At 47.8% G+C, this 25,183-nt stretch overlaps 1 protein-coding gene across 1 annotated transcript; it reads left to right on the forward strand.

Moving 5' to 3' along the window:
- Positions 1-1,449: 1,449 nt before the first annotated feature.
- BRI3BP (BRI3 binding protein) lies at positions 1,450-24,155 on the forward strand. Its single transcript, XM_079941779.1, has 3 exons — positions 1,450-1,783; positions 13,636-13,738; positions 19,167-24,155. The coding sequence occupies exons 1-3, from the start codon at positions 1,583-1,585 to the stop codon at positions 19,586-19,588; spliced, it is 726 nt and encodes a 241-aa protein (XP_079797905.1). The 5' UTR covers positions 1,450-1,582; the 3' UTR covers positions 19,589-24,155.
- Positions 24,156-25,183: the final 1,028 nt, after the last annotated feature.

Raw genomic sequence — 25,183 nt, forward strand, 5'->3', positions numbered from 1 at the left:
TAGCGAATGGGAGAGGGCAAAGGGAGCCGTTTTGCAAAGCTGGTAATGTTCCTTTTTTCAACCTGGGTGCTGGTCACCTTGTGTGTCATTTAAATTCATGGAGAGGCACCTTATGATCTGTGTATTTTTCTGTTGGTACGCTATACTTCAATATAAAAAAAAGTTTCCTTAAAAAAAAAGAAGTATAAGACCAGTGAATATATAAAAACCTCACCAGGAATCTAGAAAAATGTAAGTTCAGAAAGAGGCAATTTTTCACTCTTTGGGTTGACAAAAGTTAAGTTTTATTTTCCTGGTGGTCTCAAAAAATGTCTGGTTAGACATGGTTTGATTTAGGATGCAAACAAGGCCCCTCACTGTTGTGGCCTCTCCCGTTGCGGAGCACAGGCTCCGGACGCACAGGCCCAGCGGCCATGGCTCACGGACCCAGCTGCTCCGCGGCATGTGGGGTCTTCCCGGACTGGGGCACGAACCCGTTTCGCCTGCAACGGCAGGCGGACTCTCAACCACTGCACCACCAGGGAAGCCCCCCTGCTTTTATTTTTTATGTCATTTACTTATTGAGGAAACTGGGTCGTTAATCCTGTTGAATGCTCCACATTCTGGCTTTAGCTGATTGCTTCTGCTGCTTCTAATTTTTTTCCTCCATCCCCCATATTTCCTGTAAACTGTTGGTTAGATGTGGAGGCCACATCAAGTTTGGGTACAAAGTGTTTGGCAAGAATCCATCATAGGTGGCGCTGGCACTTCTGCCACTAAGACTGGCGGGTCCAGGTCCTGACCACTTGGCCCCTCCTTTTTTAAGTTCCCCACCGACCTGCCACCTTTTGGTTTTAGTGTCTTGATGATTGTGGCCTGGACCTGTCATTTCATTAAGGAGTGCAAACGGATTTTCTAATTTCTAATTTTCTAATCTCTTTCACTCCCTCCTCATTTACTAGCGGGACTTTCCTAAAAAGAACTTTCGGTTCTCGACTATTTTGTGACTCTGAAATAGAGTTCTTTGAAGAAGGGCAGGAGGGATGCTTAATGCTTTTCTTTTAAACATTTCAGAATGAATGAATAAGCTCGTGCCCATGCCATCGGCAACGGTGGCCAATTTTGGGGTGTCATTATAAATTCAGCGATATACAAAATGTTTACAGTTCATATTTTCCAATCAATTGCACTCGTCCTTGTTGGGGCTGTTTCCACTTTTACAAGCTTGGGTTGCTTTTTATAGAAAAGTTAAAAATAAAAATTATTTTTTAAAAAAGAAAAGGTTAAAGCCCCGCCAGGTCAGGGAAGACTTCCGGGCGGTGGGGGCGTGGAGATCATCAACCTCACAGCCTCCTCTGGCGCTCCGGCCAGGTCTCCGGCGGGTCCCGCGTCCGGGGGCGGGGCGCGGCGTGGGCGGGGCCTTCGAGCCTGTGCGCGCGGGGCGGGGCAGGTGGCGCGGCGGCGGCGGCGGCGGCGGCAGCAGCGCGGGCAGAGGTGCGGTGTTTGGCCACCGAGCGCGCCAACGCGGTCCCCGCCGGAGCCGCGGCGTCCCACTGTGCGGCTCTCACCCTTCTCCCGGACCCCGCATCCCACCGGCCCCAGGATGGGCGCGCGGTCTTCGGGCGGACCCCGGGCCCAGGCTGGGTTCCTGCTGCTGCTGCTGTTCGGGCTGCTGGCCCCGGGCGTGCAAGGGGCACGGGGCCGCGGCGGCACCGAGAAGAACAGCTACCGCCGCACGGTCAACACCTTCTCGCAGAGCGTCAGCAGCCTGTTCGGCGAGGACAACGTGCGCGCCGCTCAGAAGGTGGGCGCCGCGCCCGCGCCCGCGGTCACCTTGCCGCAGCCGCCGCGCACCCGGGGCCCGCCTGGGCCGTGCGCGGCCTCCGGGGCTGCAGGCCGGCCGGGGCGCGGGAAGAGGGGGGCCCGGGTCTGGGGCGGGGGAGCCCGGTCTGAGCCCCGGAGCCTTCCGCCTGCCGCCCAGGCCCTGCCCAGCCAGCGTCGGGTCTGGGGGCCGGTTCCGGCGCAGGGCCTCGGTGCGCCCTCTGTGCCACGCGGTACTTCTCCTTGGACCTTGCCCCCGGGGGTGCGCGGCCCGAGCCTCCTCTGGGCGGCGCTGACGCCGGCCGCGCCTCTCATTCATTCATTCAACACGTTTGAATGAGCGCCTACTGTGAGCCAGGCATCGTGGCGGCTGCCCGGTGCGGGGGGGAGGGGCGGGGGGGCGCCCTGCCAGCCAGCGCCCGCGCCCTGTCCCCACGCTGCTGCGCTCTCCCCAGCAACCCCGAATTTCCCGTAGCCTTGCACCCGACCCATTTCCCCTGAGCACCTGAGGCCCTCCTTCTTCTGCTTTGAAGATATTTAGGCTTTTTACTTTTTAAATTATTTTTTAAGGATGGGAGTAATGCAGTCTGCTCTGTTGCTTTGGCAACCTGGCACCGTAACAACCCTTTTAAGCACCTACTGTGTGCTGGGCCTTTCACTTGGAACGTTTTGTTTACTTTGGAGCTGTTGAGGAGCCTCAGACCCCTGGGGATGGTGTTGAGCGCTCCGGAGAAGCGCAGGGAGTTCTTTCTCCCTTCTTTGCCCTCGGTAGCCATTCGGGGTAAAAGTCCCCCGAGAAAGGGGAAGTGAACAGGGGGACAGTTACCTGTGGTCAGGCGGTTCCTTGAGTGCAGCCCTTACTGCTCTGCACCAGTTCCTTTGCTCTGCACCAGTCCTGGGGTTTTGGAGCGGAGAGAAGTTTGGGTTTAAGTTCCAGCTTTTACTGGATAGCTTTGGGCAAGTGGCTTCACTTTTTTGAGCCTCCGTTTCTTTATTCCTTAAATGGGGCTAATGATAATATCCTCTTGGTTATGAGTTTGTAATTATGAATCGTTGGTACTTTCTTGGCCCAGAGTAATGGCAGAATCAGTGTGAGCTACTGTTGTTAGTTAATATCCTGGCCAAGGAGCAAATCAACATTGCGAAGCCCCGCTGAAAGGGCTTTCAGGGTTTAAAAAAAGTTTTCTGGTGCTTGAGGTGGAGGGGAAAGAAAAGAACATTAAAGCCCAAATCAGATTGGCTGGATATTCTAATTGGATGAGGTGAAATACAAGTTAATTTGTTGGGAAAACTAACTTCTGACTACCATCTCCTATGGGTGTTCTGAGCCTGCGTAGAAGTTGGGGGTTCTGGCGGGATCTCTTTGTAGGTGGCCACGGAGGGAGAAAACAAAAACACCTGAGTGCAGAAAGGTGGCCATCCAGTCTGCCTGAGTGTGAAGGGTGAATCTGCACTTCCCTCCTGCCATGTGCCTGAGCCGTTTCAAGGCAGAAATCATTCCTTTTACAGCAAAAAGAAGTGAGACTTTTTTTGAGGAGGGTAAGCACAAGTAACCCATGTCTTGGCCTACGGTCCTATCTGAGAATATAAGGTCCGCAGACGTGAAATACAAAATAGATACTTAAGAGTTTAATATGGGTTGGTGCCAATAAGACAGCTGTATTCTGGCAAAGAATCTGAGAATCTCGAGGTCAGAACTGAAGTTTTTGGTCAATGAAGTTTTGTGCCTTCAGTAGAGATGACAATAATACTAATTTATTTGTTTAGGATGCACCTTTTTTCCTTTTTTTTTGGCTGAGAGGCATGCAGGATCTTAGTTCCCTGACCAGGGATTGTACCTGAGCCCCCTACAGTGGAAGCGCAGAGTCTTAACCACTGGACTGCCAGGGAAGTCCCCAAATGCGCCTTTTTAAAAACGATCTAATTGGTTTTATTCAGCAATTCATGAACTGGGCAGCATCCCTTCTAGCAAATAGGTGGTCCAATGTTCTAAGTCCTTTTATAGGTAGAGTAACTCACTTAATCCTTAGAACAGGCCCGTGAGGTAGGTACTATTAATGTTTCCATTTTACACATAGGGAAACTGAGGCACAGAGTGGGGAAGTGACCGGCTTCAGGTCCGACTGGGTGGAAGAGCCAGGATTTGAACCAGGCACAGTGGGTCTAGGGACCACACTGGTACCCTCACTGGTCTCCCAGCATCATGACCCTTCCTGATCCCCCTAATCATTGTGGCATCTAGAATGAGGCTGCCCCGATACTTCCTGCCTAGTGTAGCCTAGACCGGCCAGTCTTGGGGGAGATTGTTTTGTTAATCTTAATTAAAAGAAACTGGATCTGCTAGGGACTGTAGTTTTCAGCGAGCCAGACCTGCTTAGTGGGTTGTGAAGTTTGAGGGCGTTTAATGAAACACTCCATGTTCTATCTAGGACTTGTCTAAAGTTAACCCCTGACCTTCTTCTGGTGGAGCATGGGCCTTGCTCTCCAACAGACATGGGTTCATCCCAGCTCTGCGTCTCACTAGCTCTGTGACCTTGGGCCGGTTGCTTGACCTTTGTGTGTCTCATTTGTGCAAAGGAGGTAAATTGGAGGGTTGAATGTGATTAGTCAGGTTGTACAATATCAGGCACTTAATAAGCATTTAGTAAATGGTAGAAGATATTTATATAAGAAGGATTCGCCTGGTGTAATTTAGTGTAAGGAAGCACCGTCGTTCAACCTACTCTTGATGGCCAGTGTCTCACTAGTTTCCTGTCTTTTGCCACGTGAATCCTGGCTGCAGTCACGGTCCTTCTGTATAAATTTTGTGGAGCGCGCTTAGACAAGTTCATCTGTAAATTGTTAGAAACGTCATTGCTGAGCCACAGGATCTGTGCGTTTTAAAATCTTTAATTGAAATATAATTGGTGCACTTTTCTGTGTAAGTTATACAACATAATGAATTGTCACACACCAAACACGCCCATGTGACCAGCATGTAGACCTAGAAAAGTATGGTCGAAATCCCCCTGCCCCAAGACAACCCCTCTCCTGACTCCGACAGCGTAAATTAGTTTTGATTGCCGTGTCCTTTATGCACAGTTCCAGTTCACGTACTTTTTTAGTACTGAGAGATGTTACTGAGTTGCTTTCCAGTTATACTCCCATCATACGTGTGAGGGCTGGTTCCCAAACCCTCTCCAACGAAGTGTCAGTAAACTTTTTGGTTTTATTATTTTACTGTGAGATATCTGGTCTTTTCACTTATCCAGAATCCATTGGCGTCTTCTTTTCTGGGAACTACTTTTTGTTTTCCTTTGCCATTATTGAACTGTTGGTCTTTTTTTTTTTTTTTTTTTTTTAAGAGGCTTACATTCTTTTGCTTTGTAAGCAAATATTTTGAGCAGAGTAACTTTGACACTTTCCAGTCTTTTTTTTTTTCCCACCAACATTCTAACAGCTTTATTGAGAGGTAGTCGACATAGACTACACATATTTAAAGTGGGACAAAAGTGCACACGTTGGTAAATTTTGCCATATGGATATACCCCTGAAAACATCACCACAATCAAAATAATATTTCGTTTTTATTTTGAAAAGCTGAAAGAATTGAATAAGGAACAACTAGAAACTCCACCTGGGTTCACCATCTTCCCCCCCAAACTGTTTCCCTTTCACTAACAGGCACACGCATACACACACTTTTTTTGAAAGTAAATTGCAGACATCATGACACTTTCTCCTACAAAACCATAATACTGTGGCCCCTCCACCCCAAAACTTAAATTTAGTACAATAATATTTTGTAATATACAGCCCATATTTGCATTTCCTTTATAGCTTTTTAAAAAAAAGCCAGCACCCAATCAACGCTTGTCTCTTTAGTTCCCTTTAGTCTGTCAAAGTCCCTCCACCCATCTGGGGGTAAGGGAGGCTTTTACGACATTGCCATTTATGTCTTTTTTTTTAAATAGCTTTAGGGAGCTGTAATTCAGATACTATACAATTCATTCCCTGAAAGTTCAGTGATTTTTATTATAGTCACAGGGCTGTGCACCCATCACCACAGTCAAGTTTAGAACATTTTCACCCCCCTCCAAAGAAGCCCTACACTCATTAGCAGTCACCCCACCTCCCCCAGCCCCTGACAACCCGTCATCTTCTTTGTCTTCATGGATTTGCCTGTTCTGCGCGTTTCCTACGAATGGAATCATACAGTGTGGTCTTTTGCATCTGGCTGCTTTCTCACTCAGCATCATGTTTTGAAGGTTCATCCCTTTTGTAACCTGTGTCAGTATTTCATACCTTCTTATGGCTTTTTATTTATCCATTTATCAGTTGATGGTCATTTGGGTTGTTCCCACTTTTTGCATTCTATGAATAGTGCTGCTTTGAACATTCATGTGCACGTTTTTGGGTTTTTTTTTGTTGTTTTCGGTACGCAGGCCTCTCACTGTTGCAGCCTCTCCCTTTGCGGAGCACAGGCCCCGGACGCGCACGCTCAGCGGCCATAGCTCGCGGGCCCAGCTGCTCCGCGGCACGTGGGATCTTCCCGGACCGGGGCACGGACCCGTGTCCCCTGCATTGGCAGACAGACTCTCAACCACTGCGCCACCAGGGAAGCCCCATGTGCAAGTTTTTATGCGAATATATGTTTTCTGTATTTTGGAGTATGTACCTAGGAGTGGAATTGCTGGGTCATACGGTAGCTCTCAACATTTCAAGGAACCTCTGTACAGCTGTACCATTTTACGTTCCCACTAGCAGCGTATGAGGATTCCTTTCTCCCCATCCTCGCCAACACATGTTCTTGTCTTCCCCCCACCCCTTGGATGCATTTTATTTAGTTTACTTTTTAATTGAAATATAGTTGATTTGCAATATTATATTAGTTTCAGGTGTACAACATAGTGATTCAATATCTTTTTGGACTATACTTCATTTATAGTTATTTTAGAATATTGGCTGTATTCCCTGTGCTGTACAGTATATCCTTGTAACTTATGTATTTTATACACAGTAGTTTGTACCTCTTAAACCCCTACCCCTATCTTGCCCCTCCCCCCTTCCCTCTCCCCACTGGTAGCCACTAGTGTGTTCTCTGTATCTGTTTCTTTTTTGTTATATTCACTGTTGTATTTTTTTAGATTCCACATATAACAGTTATCATACAGTATTTGTCTTTCCTTCTTTCTTTCTTTCTCCTTAACTTTTTAGCCACCCGGCGTGCAAGACCTTAGTTCCTGGACCAGGGATCGAACTTGCGCCCCCTGCAATGGAAGCACGGAGTCTCATTTTATTTTATTTTATTTTATTTTTGCGGTACGTGGGCCTCTCACTGTTGTGGCCTCTCCCGTTGCGGAGCACAGGCTCTGGATGCGCAGGCTCAGCGGCCATGGCTCATGGGCCCAGCCGCTCCGCGGCACGTGGGATCTTCCCGGACCTGGGCACGAACTCGTGTCCCCTGCATTGTCAGGCGGACTCTCAACCACTGCGCCGCCAGGGAAGCCCTCTTTTTTTTTTTATAATTAATTTTTATTGGAGTATAGTTGCTTTACAATGTTCTGTTAGCTTCTACTGCACAGCAAAATGAATCAGCTATACATATACACACATCCCCTCCATTTAGGACACTACATGCATTAAGTAGAGTTCCCTGTGCTCTACAGTATGTTCCCATCAGTTGTCTGTTTTATAGATAGTATCAATAGTGTGTATGTGTCAATCGCCGTTCCTCCCACACCACCCCTTTCCCCCTTGGTATCCATACATTTGTTCTCTACATCTATGTTTCTGTTTCTGCTTGACAGGAAGCGTGGCGTCTCAACCACTGGACCTTCGGGGAAGCCCCAGTTTTTGTCTTTCTCTGTCTGACATTTCACTAAGCGTAGTACGCTCCAGGTCCGTCCAAGCTGGTGCAAATGGCAACATTTCTTTCTTTTTTATGGCCAAGTAGTATTCCGGGGTATGTGTGTGCGTGAACCACATGTCTCCATTCATCTGTTGACAGTTGTCTGTCTCTTTTAGTGTGGACACTTTAGTGGGGCTGACATGGTATCTCCGTGGGGTTGGGACAGGCCAGTTGACTTTTGCATTTTCGCACGATGCATCTTAGCTGATCGCATCCCCAGGGTTAGATTGAGGAATTGCGATTCCAGCAGGAATTCTACGCGAGCGTCTTGTGTCCTTGCTGGGGCAACACATCAAGGCACAGGGCGTCGGCTTGTCCCATGACTTTGATCTTCAGTTGAGGCCTTCCATCCTGGAGGTGCCTTTTCCGCTTTGTAATTCATTCGTGCAGGTGGTCTGCACGTGTGCTCCAGCACCTTCAGTTCACGTAACCTGCATCTCTCATTGTGTTCCTCAGATGCTTGGGCCACCTCTGAACTGCAGAAACTCGCCCCTTCTCTGCCTTGTTCGTGAAGACACATGTGCCCTTACAGCCTGATTTCCTGGGAGCCAGTTTGCACGTGCCTGGGGATGATAGGGGCGAGGAGAACTTAGGATGCGGGACGTCCTCCAGATTTAGGAGGAGGGTGATGAAACCCTGAGCTGGAGTAATTGTGTTTTCTCCCATAGCCATGGCCACGGCCGCAGGCCTCCTGAGTTGGTTCACCTGAATCTCCCTCGTTTTAACTTTTCATCCTGAAAATTGTCCAACAGATACAAACGGGGAAAGAGATGTATAATGAACCCCAGTACCCATCACTCAGTTTTGCCATTTTTGTTACATTGCTCTCCCCATCAAAAAAGTTTTTGAAGCCTGGCATAGTATTTTAAAGCTAATCCAAGACATAATGGTTTACTTTTGAATACTTCGGTCTGCGTCTTTAACAGGTGAACATTTTGCAAAGATCGTAGCCATAGTACCATCGTCACAGCTCATGACAATTCTTTTTTTTTTTAATTTATTTTTTTTAAAAGTTATTTATTTATTTATTTATTGGCCGCATTGGGTCTTCGTTGCTGTGCGTGGGTTTTTCTCTAGTTGCGGCGGGCAGGGGCTACTCTTCGTTGTGGTGCGTGGGCTTCTCACTGCAGTGGCTTCTCTTGTTGTGGAGCAGGGGCTCTAGGCGCGCAGGCTTCAGTAGTTGTGGCACGCGGGCTTCAGTAGTTGAGTCTCGCGGGCTCTAGAGCACAGGCTCAGTAGCTGTGGCACACGGGCTTAGTTGCTCCGTGGCATGTGGGATCTTCCCGGATCAGGGCTCGAACCCGTGTCCCCTGCTTTGGCAGGCGGATTCTTAACCACTGCGCCACCAGGGAAGCCCCGACAATTCTTTAATAACCAACCCAAGTCCATTTTCCGATTTCCCTGATCGACTCAAAACGTCTTTATGCATAACTGCTTTGTTTGAATTGGGATCCAAAGGCTACACTTGCCTTTTCACTGATCTGTCTTTTCAGTCTCTCTCTCTCTTCATTTTTGTTTATTTATTTTCTCTGGCCTTGCTGCGCACATGTGGGATCTTAGTTCCCTAGTTCCCCAACCAGGGATTGAGCCCGGGCCTCTTCAGTGAAAGTGCAGAACCCTAACCACTAGGCCACCACGGAACTCCCAAGTTTTGTTTTGTTTTGTTTTAATTTTATTAAATTTTTTATTTTTATTTTATTTTTTTTTAATTTTTTATTTATTATTAAAATTTTTATTGAGGTATACTTGATGTACGATATTATACAAATTGTACAATATTATATAAATTTCAGGGGTACAACATAGTGATTCACAATTCTTACAGGTTATACTCCATTGAGAGTTATTATAAGATATTGGCCATATTTTATAGGTTGTAGAAAACATACAACCTGTGCCGTAGGTTCAGCTTTTCACCTGATTTCTGTGAACTGCTTCAGGCTCTGGGCTCCGCTGATCCCCCGTCTTAGTCGGCAGGGCTGCCGTGAGGAAGGACCGCAGCCTGGGCAGCTCACACAGAAATGTATCACCTGGAAGTTCTGGAGGCTGGAAAGCTGAGATCGAGGCGCTGGCAGGGTCGGTTTCTCCTGAGGCCTCTCTCCTTGGCTGGCAGATGGCCGGCTTCTCCCTGTGTCCTCACGTGGTCTTTCCTCTGTATGTGTCTATGTCCCCATCTCTTCTTGTAGGGCCACCAGTCCTGTTGGATCAGGGTCCCTCATACTGATCCCATTTCACCCTTGCTGAGATTTGGAGGAACACGGTGCAGCCCGCAACACTCCCTGAGGGCTCCTGTGTCTTCACACAGACGAGGGAGCCAAGGAGTCACATTGCCCAAGGGGAAGCCACAGTGAGTGGTGCTAGCCCCGGGGCAGAGAGCAGGTGTGGTTCCCACCGCTCAGTCCAAAAGGCCCACAATGGGTCTGTCCCTGCAACACCCTCTCCTGCCCTGGCCGGTCCCCAGGGTGGGCCTGACTTTCCTCTGAGCCAGGCCAGACCCTGGTTGGGCCTGTGGGTTTCTGAGCACCTGCTTGAAGACGTTTGTTAGGTGGGAAGGGGATGGCTCCGTTTGGAGAGAGGGCCGGACCTCCATCCTCGCTGGGAGCGCTGGGTTGCCACCCAGCAAATCCTCGGGTCTGACACAAGCAACCCAAGTAGCTCCCGTGTCCTGAGGCCTTCACAGGTTCTTATGGCTGTCTTATCTTAGTTCCATTTTACAGCTGAGAAAGTGGAGGCACAGACAGGGTCAGCAACAGCAGCAACTGTTGTCTCTTCCTCCCCAGATAAGTACTTCCTCGCACCCTTTCTAGGAGAGCTGGTGCCCTTGAAAAGCCCGGTAGCTTTTGGTGTGGAGCTCTTTCCTCTTTCCTCCACTTGAACAAAATGTACAAGTTGCTACTTATTGGCAAACGTGTACAAATCACGCGTCCTTTAAAGAATTACGACAGGAGCAGCAACGCGGTAGATCCCTGAAAGGGAATGCTCTTTGGCAAGAAAGAGGAATTAAGTACCAATACATGCTGCAACACGGGTGAACCTTGACAATGTTATTTTGAGTGCAAGGAGCCAGGCACAAAAGGTCACGGATTGCCTGATTCCACTGGTATGGAAAGTCCAGGAAAGGCAAATCCATGGAGATGGAAAGGAGATTAGTGGTTGCCTAGGTTGGGGGTGGGAGGCGATGGGGAGTGACCGCTGACAGGGACAAGACTCCTTTTGGGGCAATGAAAATGTTCTAACGTTAGATTATGGGGAATTTCTAAAAGGAAGCTGTGAATCGTACCTTTTAAAAACGGGAACTTTATGGTATGTAAATGATATGTCAGTAAATCTCTAACCAAAAAAGAATTATAACTAAACCAACACCAGTGTGCCTTCTCTCCAGGTGATGATACATTCTCTGAAATCCCCTCACCCACCTACCCCTGCCAAAGAGAGGGACAGTGCCCCTCTCTTCTCTCAGACACACATACTTCCTCCTTTTTTTTTTTTTTTTACATCAACCCTTCCATTATTTCTTTTTACTCTTCCAGTTTAAAAAAACCTCTTTTTAGATAGGAGTACAGTTGATTTACGATGTTATGTTAGTACCCTTCCAGTTTTTAAAGAGCAGCTTATTGAGGTATAATTCACATACCATACGGTTCACCCATTTAAAGTATATCGTTCATATATCATTTCCGTATATTCACAGGGTTGTGTAACCATCACCACAGTCAACAGTAGAACATTTTCATCACCTCGAAGAGAAATCCTTTAGCTCTCAACCTCTGTCCCTAACCCCAGCCACTGCTAATTTACTTTCTGTCTCTATGGCTTTGCCTACTGTGGACATTTCCTGTATTTGTGGACATTTCCTATTCATGGAATCACAATTTATGGTCCTTTGTATCTGGCTTCTTGTCCTTAGTGTAAGGTTTTCAAGTTTCATCCTTGTCGAAGCATGTGTCAGTACTTCATTCGTTTTTATGGCTGAATAATATCCCATGGTGTGGATATGTCAGGTTTATCCATGTGGTCTTTAAACATACAAATCCCTTTGGTGCTTGCAGCTAGGAAATTTAAGGCTAAAAGGATGATGTCCTTGCAGAAGAGTCTTGGGGCCAAAGCTTCTGTTAGAAGATCAGGGACTTCCCTGGTGGTCCAGTGGGTAAGACTCCGCTCTCCCACTGGAGGGGGCCTGGGTTCAACCCCTGGTCAGGGAACTAGGTCCTCCATGCATGTCGCAACTAAGAGTCCTCATGCCTCAACTAAGACCCAGCGCAGCCTAAGTAAATAATAAATTTTAAAAAAAATCGGATGTCAGTAGACATTTTGAACCTCTGTTGGGTGCGTCAAAGCATTTCACACAAATCTCGTTTAACGCGCACAACAACCAGCTGAGATGGGTACTATTAATAACTCCACTTGTCAGGTGGAGCCCTGGTATGTAACACATATGTATTCTACCCATGGCCACCCAGCAAATAAGGGGCAGACCTGGGACTTGAACCCAGACAGTTAAGCTCCCAGCCCCGCATGCTGTCAGCCAAGCGACAGCAGTAGCACAGAGGTCAATGGCATCCTTTGCTCTCCCGGCCACTGATTCAACACTACTCCTCTTTCCCCCTGTCCTGGAGGATGGCTCCAACCAGGATATCCAATTTTAAATGCTGTAACCAATTCACTTCGAGGCGTTTAACCTCTACACGTGAGCCTTGCAACACTCTGGTCCCCCTGGGAAGCTGGGAATAACCTGGGCGCCCATCCATAGGGGATTGGATAAGCAGCTGCAGGTGTGCCATCTTTGCAAAGAATGAGGCCTCTCTGTCCTGCCTGAAGTTGAATAATCGAGGCTGAGCGTTCCATGAGAAACACGGCAGAACTGTATACATATGCTGCCGTTTATGGGGGAAATATTCCTGCCATTCCTCACCCGGTGCATCCAAGAGAGGATCCACAAGCGAGTGGTAACAGCGCTGCCACTGGAAGGGGGTTTGGGTTGCGGGGAGTGAGACTTTATACCATGTGTATAGAATATCACTTTTTAAAAAATTTGGCCGCACTGCACGGCACGCAGGATCTTAGTTCCCTGACCAGGGATTGAACCCGGGCCCTCAGCAGTGAAAGCGCAGACCCCTAACCATTGGACTGCCAGGGAAGTCCGAGAATATCACTTACTATTATTATTTTTTTAATATCACTTATTTTTAAAAAATACAGCAAAATGGGACTTCCCTGGTGGTCCAGTGGTTAAGAATCCATCTTGCAATGCAGGGGACTCCAGTTCCATCCCACAGGCCGTGGGGGCAACTAAGCCCGGGCACCACAGCAAAAGATCCCACGTGTCGCAACTAAGACCCAACACAGCCAAAAAGATAAATATTTTTTTTAAATACAGTGAAATGAAGCTGCACCTCATATTCATCCCCGGAGAGCTTCAGTAGCCCTGGGTCCTTAAAGCTGGGATGGACGTGGCCTCTCTCTACTGTTTGCACACGCTAGGGAGATGCTGATGGGACTTGAGTGTGAGAACCACAGTTCTCGCCCTTCAGAGTTGCTCCCATGCAGCAATGTCCCAGCCTCCGGGGGAAATAGGTTGGTTGCAGCACCTCCCACTGTTTAAAAATGAGAAATCAGGCAGAGACTTTGACAAAAGAGTCGACCTAGAAGGGCTCCAGGAGGACTCCAGGAGGAATGGGAGGTGGAGTGAGCAGCTCTGCCGAGAGCTCCCGGCTCCCCCGATGCATCCCTTCCCCCGTAGGAGGCAGATTTGTCTAGATTCGCTTGGTTCTTGGCACCTGGACACTTAGTCCCGAGCTCCGTCAGTCCCCTGGGCTACTCGGCCAGCCCTGGGGTGGCCTTCGTCATCGGCCAGCAGTGTTTTCTCCTCCAAGTGTAAGCTTGGCCGGACTAGGCAGGAGGGAGCTTTGGCCGGGTCGGTTCTGATCTCTCTGTCGTTTCTGCAGTTCCTGACGAGGCTGACCGAGAGGTTCGTGCTGGGAGTGGACATGTTTGTGGAAACCCTGTGGAAAGTTTGGGCAGAGCTCTTGGACGTCCTTGGACTTGACGGTAGGTGTGGGGGGCGTTCATCTGAAGGCACTGTTTCATTCTGGTGCTGGTCAAATTATGGGAGTGGTACCCACGGCGGGTGGCACAAGAGAAAACTAGGGGGGCAGTGAGGATATGAGAGGACCTTTTTTATTGTCATTGTTGCGTGTGTAAATAGCTGAGATTCCCAGATGCTATTTAGGATAAGGTGCAGGTGGGCAGTGCCAACTTGTGTGCCCCCAGGCAAACCTCGGGGACTGGAGGTGGAGTCTCTAGGTTGTTGGAGTCCGTGACCAGCTACTCCAGTTACTTAGACAGAAAGGGATTTAGTTCAGGGAATGCGGCGCTCACACAATCATCAAAAGGGCTGAAGGAGCGATGTGCGACCCCCCAGGGGGTTGCTGCCCTGGTCTAGGAATTGGACGGCAGCTGCTGGAACCCTTTGAATTCAAGCTCACGGCCCTGGTCCAATCTGCTGCCTCTCTCCAGGAAGCCTGCAGCAGTCTGTGTCGGGGTCCCCTAGACCATCCCCAGGTTCTGTGCATCTCCAGGAGGACTCCCGGGACCCAGCATGTGGTCGTACTCACAGCTGTGGTGTATTACAGTGAAGGACACAAAGCAGTCAGCAAAGGGAAAAGGCTCACGGGGTAAAGTCTGGGGGAACCAGGCACAGGCCCCCAGAGCCCTCTCCCAGGGGGGTCACACAGGATACCCTTTATTCCCCGAATGAGGTGTCATCTACCAGGGACGCCCAATAGCGGCTCAGCCTCCAGGGTGTTTATTGGCAGCTGGTCATGTAGGCGCTCTCTGCCTGCACCTTCCAAATTCCCGACTCCCCGAAGGAAAGCAGATGTCAGCGTGAACCGCACTGATTGTAAAAACGTCCAAGCCAGGGAGCCCCTGTTCTTGCTGAGAGGAGGGAGCCCTCACTGCAATGTGTATGCAATTCACTCAGCTCTCCAGGACGCTGACCAGGAGCCCCCAAGTTGAACTCAATTCTAACCCTATCTCCTTGGAGGTAGCATCTGATCCCACGGGTCACGGGCTCAGTCCCACAATCGGCCCCACTTCAGACACCAGTCACAGATCCGGGCTTCTGACAGACTAGTGTAGATCAGAGGTTCCCACGACCCCTCCGCACCGTGGGTTCAATTAATTTGCTAGAGCCGCTTGCAGAACTCAGGAAAGTTTACTCACTGTCTGTTTACTCACTCACTAGATTACGGGTTTATTATGAAAGGATGTAACTCAGGAACAGCCAGGTGAAGGAGATGCGTGGGGCAGGGTTGGTGGGCAGGGACTCGGAGCTTCCAGTTCTGAGTTCTCTTGTCTCCTTGGCTACTGATGATGGATTCAACCTTCAGCCCCTCCTGGAGGTTAGAGGGCCCAAGCCTCTAATCATCTGGTTGGTTCCCCTGGCAACCAGCCTACATCCTGAGAGGCTTTCCAGAATCAGCTGATTAACAAGCGCAGGTGTGGGTAAAAGGGGCTGTGAATTACCAAGACACTTTTATTGCAGTTGTCACTTAGGGAATTCCAAGGGTCTTAGGAGTCTGTGCCAGAAATGGGGATGGACACCAAATACATGTTTCTTATTATGCATCACAACCTCACACTCCAGAAATCCAAGTTCCCAGATGCCAGCCAAGGGCCCACCTTGCCAGCAGGTGTTTCTAAAGAGTGGCCTCAGGCCTGCTGGGTGAACTCTTCCCTGCACAGCTCCTAACTAGGGTCCCTTCTCAGCAAATCAGCCAGAGCAATTTTTTTTATTACTGCTTTTATAGTAGTGATTTAAAAAAAAAACAAAGAAGGCAGGTCAGGTCACTGTCCTTAAAGCTGCCCAGCGACTTCTTGCTGCACTTGGAATCGACCAGGTTCACACCAAGGACACTTCAAGCAGCAAGGATCTGCCCAGCCCCCATCCTGTTCTTGGACACGCTGGGGTCTTTGGTACCTTCTAGTCCCTCCAGGTGTTCCCTGCTGGGGGTGATCCTCCCAGCCCTTTGCCTGATCCCATCTTTCCCATGCTTGGGTCTCTGGTACGTGACACCCTTTTCAAGAGGCCCCTCCTGACTACCCTGTGTGAGGAACCTGGTCCTCAGTTCTCACCCTCAGCTGTAACATCTCCTTTCCGTGTGCGTGTGTTACGCATCTCCCTTCTGAGATCCCATGAGTGGGGTCTTGCCCACCTCCTCCAGGCTGCAACCTCGGACTTGGCTCTGCTCTGGCACAAAGGGGCCCATCGTTAATAAGAATTGGAGGCCTGGGCTTCCCTGGTGGTGCAGTGGTTAAGAATCTGTCTGCCAATGCAGGGGACACGGGTTCGAGCCCTGGTCCGGGAGGATACCACATGCCGCGGAGCAGCTAAGCCCGTGCGCCACAACTACTGAGCCTGCACTCTAGAGCCCATGAGCCACAACTACTGAGCCTGCATGCCACAACTACTGAAGCCCGCACGCCTAGAGCCCGTGCTCTGCAACAAGAGAAGCCACCGCAATGAGAAGCCCGCGCAACCGCAACAGAGAGTAGCCCCTGCTCGCCACAACTAGAGAAGGCCCAGGCGCAGCAACAAAGACACAATGCAGCCAAAAATTAATTAATTAATTAATTTTTTAAAAAGATATATGAACGGCCAACAGGTACAAGAAAATGTATCAATACTACATTACTAGTGGTTCAGCATTACTAGTCATTAGTGAAATGCAAATCAAAACCACAATGAGGGCTTCCCTGGTGGCGCAGTGGTTCAGAGTCCGCCTGCCGATGCAGGGGACACAGGTTTGTGTCCCAGTCCGGGAAGATCCCACGTGCCGCGGAGCGGCTGGGCCCGTGAGCCATGGCCACTGAGCCTGCGCGTCCAGAGCCTGTGCTCCGCAACGGGAGAGGCCACAGTAGTGAGAGGCCTGCATACTGCAAAAAAAAAAAAAACAAACAGAAAACCACAATGAGATATTAATTACCTCATGCCTATTAGCATGGCTATTATCAAAAAGATAAGAGATAACAAATGTTGGTGAGGGTGTGGGGAAATTGGAACCCTTGTACACTGTTGGTGGGAATGTAAATTGGTGCAGCCACTACGGAAAACAGTATGGAGGTTCCTCAAAAAACTAAAAATAGGGAATTCCCTGGCAGTCCAGTGGTTAGGACTTCACGCTTTCACTGCCAAGGGCACGGGTTCAGTCCCTGGTCTGGGAACTAATATCCCAGAAGCCATGCAGTGTGGCCAAAAAAAAAAAAAAAATTAAAAATAGAGCTACCATATGATCCAGCAATTCCACTCCTGTGAATATATCTGAAGGAAACAAAAACACCCTGTCACAGAGATAACTACACACCCATGTTCATTGCAACACTATTTACAATAGCCAAGATGTGGGAACAACCTAAGTGTTCATTGACAGGTGAATGGATAAAGAAATTTTGGTGTGGGCTTCCCCGGTGGCACAGTGGTTAAGAATCTGTCTGCCGGTTGAGGGGACACAGGTTCGATCCCTGGTCCGGGAAGATCCCACATGCTGCGGAGCAACTAAGCCTGTGCGCCACAACTACTGAGCCTGCGCTCTAGAACCTGCGAGCCACAACTACTGAAGCCCGTGCGCCCGGAGCCCGTGCTCCACAACAAGAGAAGCCACTGCAATGAGAAGCCCGTGCACCACAACAAAGAGGAGCCCCCTCTCGCCGCAACTAGAGAAAGCCCGCGCGCAGCAACGAAGACCCAACACAGCCAAAAATAAATAAAATTAAAAAAAAAAAAAACAACGAATTTTTGGTGTGTGTATATATACAATGGAGTATTATTCAACCATAAAACGAAGGAAATCCTGCCGTTTGAAACAACGTGGATGGACCTGGAGGACATTAAGCTAAGTGAAATAAGTCAGAGAAAGGCAAATACTGTAGGATCTCACTTATATGTGGAATTTAAAAAAAACAAAACCTCATAAAATGAGAGATCAGATTTGTGGTTGCCAGAGACACCAAGTGGGAGGCAGGGGAATTGGAGGAAGATGGTCAAAAGGTACAAATTTGCAGTTATAGGATAGATACGTCCTGGGGATGTCATGTACAACATGGTGACTGTAGCTGACACTGCTGTACCGTATAGTTGAAAGTTATCAGGAGAGTTAGTAGATCCTAAATGTTCTCAGGAAAAGGAAGAAACTTTTTTTTTTTGTATCTGTATGAGGTGATGGATACTAACTAAACTTGTGGTCATCTCGCAATATATGTAAGTCAAGCCATGCTGTACACTTTGAACTTATATAGTGCTGCATGTCAGCTATATCTCAGTAAAACTAGGAAAGAAAGCTGCATGCTGAAGTAGGATGTGTGCCCCTTTCAAATGGTTTGGTAAAAAAAAAAAAGGTATGTGACTAGAGATGGAGCAAAATGTTAACCATTGTTAAACCTAGGTGGTTTTGATAGGAGTATTTATTTTACTATCCTTTGAAATTTTCTATTTGAAAATTTTCTTAAGTCAGGCACACAGAAGATGCAAGTCTTCCATTTCACTCCATTCTTTTTTTTTTTTTTTTTTTTTGGCGGTACGCGGGCCTCTTACTGCCGTGCCCTCTCCCGTTGCGGAGCACAGGCTCCAGACGCGCAGGCCCAGCGGCCACGGCCCATGGGCCCAGCCGCTCCGTGGCATGTGGGACCCTCCCGGACGAGGGCACGAAGCTATGTCCCCCGCATCGGCAGGCGGACTCCCAACCACTGCACCACCAGGGAAGCCCTCACTCCATTCTTAAGATGGAACTTCATGTGTGGGTACCAGTTACAATTAGGTTTGACTGTGAGTAACAGAGACCCCAAATAACAGCAGCTTAAACAAGATGGAAGCTTATTTCTCTTATGTGAAAGTTCACAGGTAGGTGGTTAGGCAGGTAGGTGGCTTTGTAGCACATTCTCCTCGGGTCCGAGGCCCCTCCCATCTTATTGCTCCCCAATACGTGACCTCCCTTCCCTCATGACACAAGACAGCTGCTTCTATTCCAGCCATCACATCCACATTCCAGCAGGCAGAAGAAGAAGAGATAAAGGGCATATTCCCACTACTTCTAGGAAGCCACCCCAAAACATTTCTGCTTACCTCTCCTTGACCAAAGCTTAGTTATGTAGCTGCAAGGGAGGCTGGGAAACGCCCTTATCCTAGGCAGCCGTGTGCCCAGCCTAACGCTGGGCATTTGTTACTATGGAAGACAGGAAGAAAGGAAATTGAAGGCCAGTTTTCAGGCTCCGCCCCACCTGAAAGGTGTTTCAAACCCACGATATGACCGCGTTGCCCTGTCTTTTCCCAGGACTTGGTATAAAGGCTAATGAGGCAGCCAACTTTAATTCCTTGGGTGTAGCAGAGGCGCAGCCAGTGAGCTGAGCTGCCCATCCCCAGCTTGCAGAGAACCCCCTGACCCCGTGTAACCGGCCGCTGTCCCTCTGTTCTGTCCTGCAGTCTCGAACCTGTCCCAGTACTTCAATCCAAGCTCGGTGGCCAACAGCCCCACACGTGCCCTCCTGCTGGTGGGCGTCGTCCTCCTGGCCTACTGGTTCTTGTCTCTGACCCTGGGCTTCACCTTCAGCGTCCTGCACGTGGTGTTCGGCCGCTTCTTCTGGGTGGTGCGGGTCATCCTGTTCTCCATGTCGTGCGTGTACATCTTGCACAAGTACGAGGGGGAGCCCGAGAACGCCGTGCTGCCGCTGTGCTTCGTGGTGGCCATCTACTTCATGACCGGGCCCATGGGTTTCTACTGGCGTAGCAGCCCCAGTGGCCCCAGCGTGGAGGAGAAGCTGGAACAGCTGGAGAACCAGGTCAGACTGCTCAACATCCGTCTCAACCGAGTGCTGGAGAGTCTTGACCGCTCCAACGGCAAGTGACAACCAGCCAGCCGGCCGGGTCCCCTCCTCCCAGCGCCCTCTCTCCGGAAGCAAAAAAGAAGAAGAAAAAAAAGAACGCCAAACCCCAAACAATCTTAATAAACATGTCTGAGCAGGAGAGTGGCGCTTTGCGAGGGTGTTTCCAGCCACGTGTCAACTCTTAGGACATCTTCCGAGAAGAATGGGACAAGATCGTTGGTGTAGAACTACCCACCAAGTGTCATTAGTGGAAAAAAATCTTTTTTAAACAAAGGATATAACCATATTAGCTGTACAGGAAGAGAAGTTTATCTGTGCATAGAGCATAAAGTTAATTTTTTCAAGCATTTAAATACACCTTTTGTAAGGTTTTTTAACACAGGCAGATGGAGTTAAGTTTTAATAAACTTAAAACTTTACATGGAGGGGAAGAAATTGCTAATTCGACCTTTTGGAAGAGTTTCAAGGCAAGATTTGTTTTTGCAGCGTAGGGATTGGTGGGTGAGGTCTGTGTGCAGTCTTTTCAGGTTCCAAAGCTGTGACCTTCGTTTCGCGTTGTTTTTCGTGGATGTCGATTTCATGAATGTTGTCGCTTCTGAATGTGGGCCATTGGGTTTCAAGGATGAAACTAAACATCTTTTGGATCCTAGTGACCCCAGCCAAGCCCCCTTCAATCCTATTTCTAAATGAAGAAATCACTATTTGTAGAAAACCTAAGATTTTTTCCCCCCTTCTGTACTTTGATGTATCTTAACCTCAACATTTTGTAAAGGGAAATTGAAGGACCGGGCAAAGAAATGTCTTTGGGGTTTGATGCCGGGAGCCGCCTGGGTGAGCTCATTCAGGAATCTATTTGATGTCCTAATTTCGCCATTTGCCAGCTAGGTTGATACAGGAAAGATACACTCGCTGGGGTTTTTTGTTTATCTGTTTCATCTCGGTTTTGGGTGACCCAGGACCTTAGAAGGAAAACCAATAGCAGCTAATAACATTTTCGAGTCTGTTGCTGCTTATAACGCATTCTCAGGAACAGTAAGCAGGAATAAGCCAGACTTGGAGAAGATCTGAATTATTTTTCCTGAAATTTTTACGGTACATGTGTTAGGTGCTTTTTGCCTGGAGTCTGGGGTGACCTCATTTTTAGCTGGTCCCTAGGGGCAGAGAGAGGTATGTGCAGGGCAGACAGCTGTGGGGTCCTGGACAAAGGGGGCTTTGCAAGGCTTGGATCAGGGGCCAGTGGAGATGCCCCTTTCTGGCTACCAACAAGCACAGGAGAGCAAGGAAAGGATGCTGCCAGGGGTCGTGACTGTCTTTCCCTGTCTACCTGCGTCGTGCCCTGGCAGCCCCCTCACAGGAGCCCCTCTACGCAGGTTTGCAGAGACCCCTGTCAGATCAGGTAGGACCAAGACCTTTTGGTCCAGGTATCATTTGGGGGAAAACTCAGCTGCCTGCCAACTCCTCCTGTGCCGCCCTTCTGTGACGTTTTACTTGGGGTTACAAGTACCTGGAAAACGGAAGCAAATGTTTTCTGAGGATGTTTATGAAACTTCTGTTATTAAGGTGCACGATAACGGGACCCAAACTCTCCTGCATTCAGTTCGCTTCCTGAAACCATGTTCTGTAGAATTTGCTTGGGCGAATCTTTACCCATGGGCATTTGACCCCCGTGTTTTTTGCATTGAAACCGTTCCAGTTTTGTCAGATATTTACGGACAAATCTATTTTAGCGCAGGGTGTGAAGAACTCCAGGGAGTTCATCTTTGCCCTCCTTCCTTTTGTGCATTTAGCTTCTGTGTATCTGGCATATTTAGGTATTTGCTCCTGTTAGCCAGAAGGGAAATTGACATTCTCTGCGCAAAGCTTTTAAGTCTTAAATTACTGGTCTGGGTCTAACATCCACTCTGTTCTCTCACCCACCCTCACACATGGAAACCTGATGGGCACTGTGCTATACCGAGATCCAGGCAGGAAAACCATTTTAACTTCTAGTAGATCGAGGGAGGCTCACGTGTCTAGGTGCTGGTGGACTCAGGCCACAGCATCAACTGGAGATTGCCGTCGAGAATATGCACCTCGTTTTCCAGATTGGCTAAGTGTAGGCTGTGAAGCCAGTTTTAGAGCTCAGTACGCTCAAAGGGATGGAATGATGTCTTTATTTTTAACAAAAGTTAAATAGTTAATTAGTTCACTAGAGGTATCACTTCAGCGTAGAACAGTCCTTGAAATTCTGATAGAAATCATGGATGTTCAATCTGAATAACGCCTGCTTTTTAATGCGTAAATTTGACTTTTGCTTGGGCGTGTTCTTAACCCCAAATAATTCGGGTTTTTTATTTTTTTTGCTTTCTCCATTCCATGGAAGCTTGTAGGGTAAGCTTCCTTCCTCATCTCTTCCTTTTTTCTCTCTTTTGTACATGGAGAAATGTATTTTTGTACCATATCTCATACCTTGAAGAGAAACCTTTTTTATATCTTCAGGGCTGTTGAATATATTAGTGTAACACATCCTTCAACGTGGTATGTAAACATCCTGACGAAAACTACTGTGGATCTCTGTTTTGGTTAAGACTCAGTTTTTTAGATACCTTCAAGTCGTCAATGTTAATTGCCCAGTGCTTCAGTATCACAGTAAATACCGAGAACAGAAAATAGTCCAGAAGAGAAAAAGGACCAGCTACCTCCAGATTGCTGGATTTCTGTGGGTGTTTGGGGATAATGTTTGGAGCAATCTCTTCCTTGACATCCTAGCAAAGATGCTTTCCTGGCACATCAGCCTTCTGTAAATATATTTTCCAGTACCAATCCGCGTTACCTGCCTTCCGGATTTTTTGGTTTGCTCGTTTTTGTTTTTGTACCCCACGTCATTTCTGGTAGCAAAGTGCAGCAACAGAATTTCCTGAAAGCTAGCCTTGTGACTTATGCCAGGGGTCTTAACTTATGAAGGTGACCGAGTGACAGCACTGAGAGAGGTTAGTGCCGTTGGAAGAAGGTTTTTAATACCCACAGTTTCCTGGAGACAACAAGCATACCATGCCACGTGGGACCACAGGAAGCCTGATACGCGCAGGGTCAGGAAGCAGACGGAGGGGAACTGGGTCTGTGCTCTTCTGACTGTGGTGGGAAGTAGCTAGTTGGGGACATCACCTGTTGGAACTAAGGGTGAACATGTAGGATGGGGTCAGTGCTTGGGAGGGTTATAATAGGACTTTTGCGCACCCATGAGGGCTGGCTTGCAGGAAAGATGCAAATCACTTTGGTCGTTAGTCTGGCCCTGTGATTCAGCAGCCTTCTGCTTAGGAATAACATGTCAGATGTCCAGTGCAGAATCTGAAACATGGCGAAGACACCTTCTCACTAGTGGGAATCCCACTTTACTTCATCTCTGTGCTTCCGGCTGCTTCTTAAGATGCTTTTGAGGAATGATACTTGCCTTACAACGTGACACCTGAGCACTTCTCCCTGATGGGTTTTGAATTGGCTGATTTAATCCAAAAACCAGCTCTCCCATCCAGCCAGCTCACTTTAAAAGGAATGCCTGGGACTTCCCTGGCGGTCCAGTGGTTAGGACTCGGTGCTCTCACTGCCGTGGCCCGGGTTCCATCCCTGGCTGGGGAACTAAGATCCTGCAAGCTGCTCGGCGCGGCCAAAGAAAATTAAAAACAAAAGGAATTCTTTAAGGTCCTAAAGGTGTCAACCTGCTCCCCCAGCTTTTTAAAATAAGACATCATCATTTTTGTTCATGGCCATTTGAGTCGTTGAACCTTCCCTCCTCACTTGTGAATAAGAGAAGTATATATTTTTGCAGGATCTAATACAGTACCCTTAAAATTAGTATTGGATGACCAGCAATATGATGTATAGTATCGGGGATAAACAAACCTTGTCCAGCGTACTCGATTCTGTGCTCTGCTCTTCATTGATTCCTTGATAGGTAGGAGGTACCCCAGGACCAGTTTTTCCCTGGTGGTGGCGTAAAAAGCCGATCGTCCTTTGCACCGTCTACTGAAGATCTGCGGCAGCTAATGTTATTATGAACCATATGTTCTAATGTCTTTTTGCATACTTAAAGGTTTTATTGTAGTGTCAGTTTAATATCCGCATGTGTGTTAAATCTTTGAATACTGTAATTAACTTGATTTCTCGTGGTGGTGATTAGCTCTCACTTAAAATCCAGCGAAGCAATTATTTCCCTCTTAACTGGAAATCATATTTGTGAGGTATGGTACCCATCATCCACAGCGTATTCATGAGTCAAACTTGTATTTTGTGTATCTGGTTATAAATTTTACGTAGCATTTAATTTGATACTATAAATCCACTTGATTTGAATATAGTGGTGTGTGTGTGTGCGTATGTGGTGTGTGCGCACTTTAGTTTCATGAGCCTTGGGAAACTGATTCTACAAATATCATAAATAGACATAAATGTATAAGGCTTATTTTTTTGGCAGAGCGATCCGTACGTCCCTCTTATTTATTAAATCACTGGCTTTGGTGTTATGTAGAGATATTTGTAGACCGATTTCAGAACAGAATTAAAATATTGTGAAAATTACAGCTTAATAAATGTTTACGGTAATTTTGTTGTACGGACTTCCTAAATGTATTTCATTACTTCCAACCAAGCATTTGTGGAGTTTTCCCAATCTTGACCTGTAATGCTGATTCCATGATTCTGTTCCCCAGTCCAAGGAGAGTCATACAATCTTGAATTTAATTGTTTGATTGGAGGTAGTGTTGCCACGTAAAATACAGGACACCCAGTTAAATCTGAGTTTCAGATAAACAACAAATGCTTGTTTAGTGTAAGTATGTCCCGTGCAATATTTGGGACACACACCAAAGGAAAAACAAAAAAGAGTTGTTGCTTATCTGCAATTCAACCGGGCATTGTATATTTTTATTTGCTCATTCAGGCAATCCTAGCAGGATATAGCAACTGATGTACACACCTCCACCCCACCCTGAACTGGAATGCTTTTCTGGGTACTAAAAATTGTTCCCTAGCCTTAGCAAACATTCAGGAACAAATGTAAAAGGAGAACGGAGACGTTAAATACACTTACGACCTGAGAGTATTGCTCCTGGGAATATTTATGTTGCAAAGAAAATCTCCCAGGGGTCTCCAGGGGACAGTTTGAGGCCAGTCATGGTGACGTTATCTGGAGGCCCCCTGGCTGGCCCAGCACTGGGAGAGCGAACAGCAGGGACCTCACACCATGGAGGACAACGCAGCAGTGAGTCACAGCATCAGTGCTGGGTGAGAAAGTGGGGACGGGAAGGAGGAATGACAACATTGCCCATTTGAGTGAGTTAAATACATCTGATTAATCATTTTGCAAGAGTACATTAAAGAAGACATATCCGCGGACCCCAGTGTTCTTAGCAGCACTACTTGGGATAGTCAAGACACGGAAACAACCCAACTGTCCATCGACAGATGAATGGATAAAGAAGATGTGGTATATATATACAATGGAATATAGCTCAGCCATAAAAAGGAATGAAATAATGCCATTTGCAGCTACATGGATGGACCTAGAGATGATCATACTAAGTGAGTCAGAGACAAATATGATTCATGTCACTTATATGTGGAATCTAGTAAAAAATTATA

The sequence above is a fragment of the Stenella coeruleoalba genome, assembly GCF_951394435.1.
Source record: "Stenella coeruleoalba genome assembly, chromosome: 14".
Lineage (NCBI taxonomy): Eukaryota > Metazoa > Chordata > Mammalia > Artiodactyla > Delphinidae > Stenella > Stenella coeruleoalba.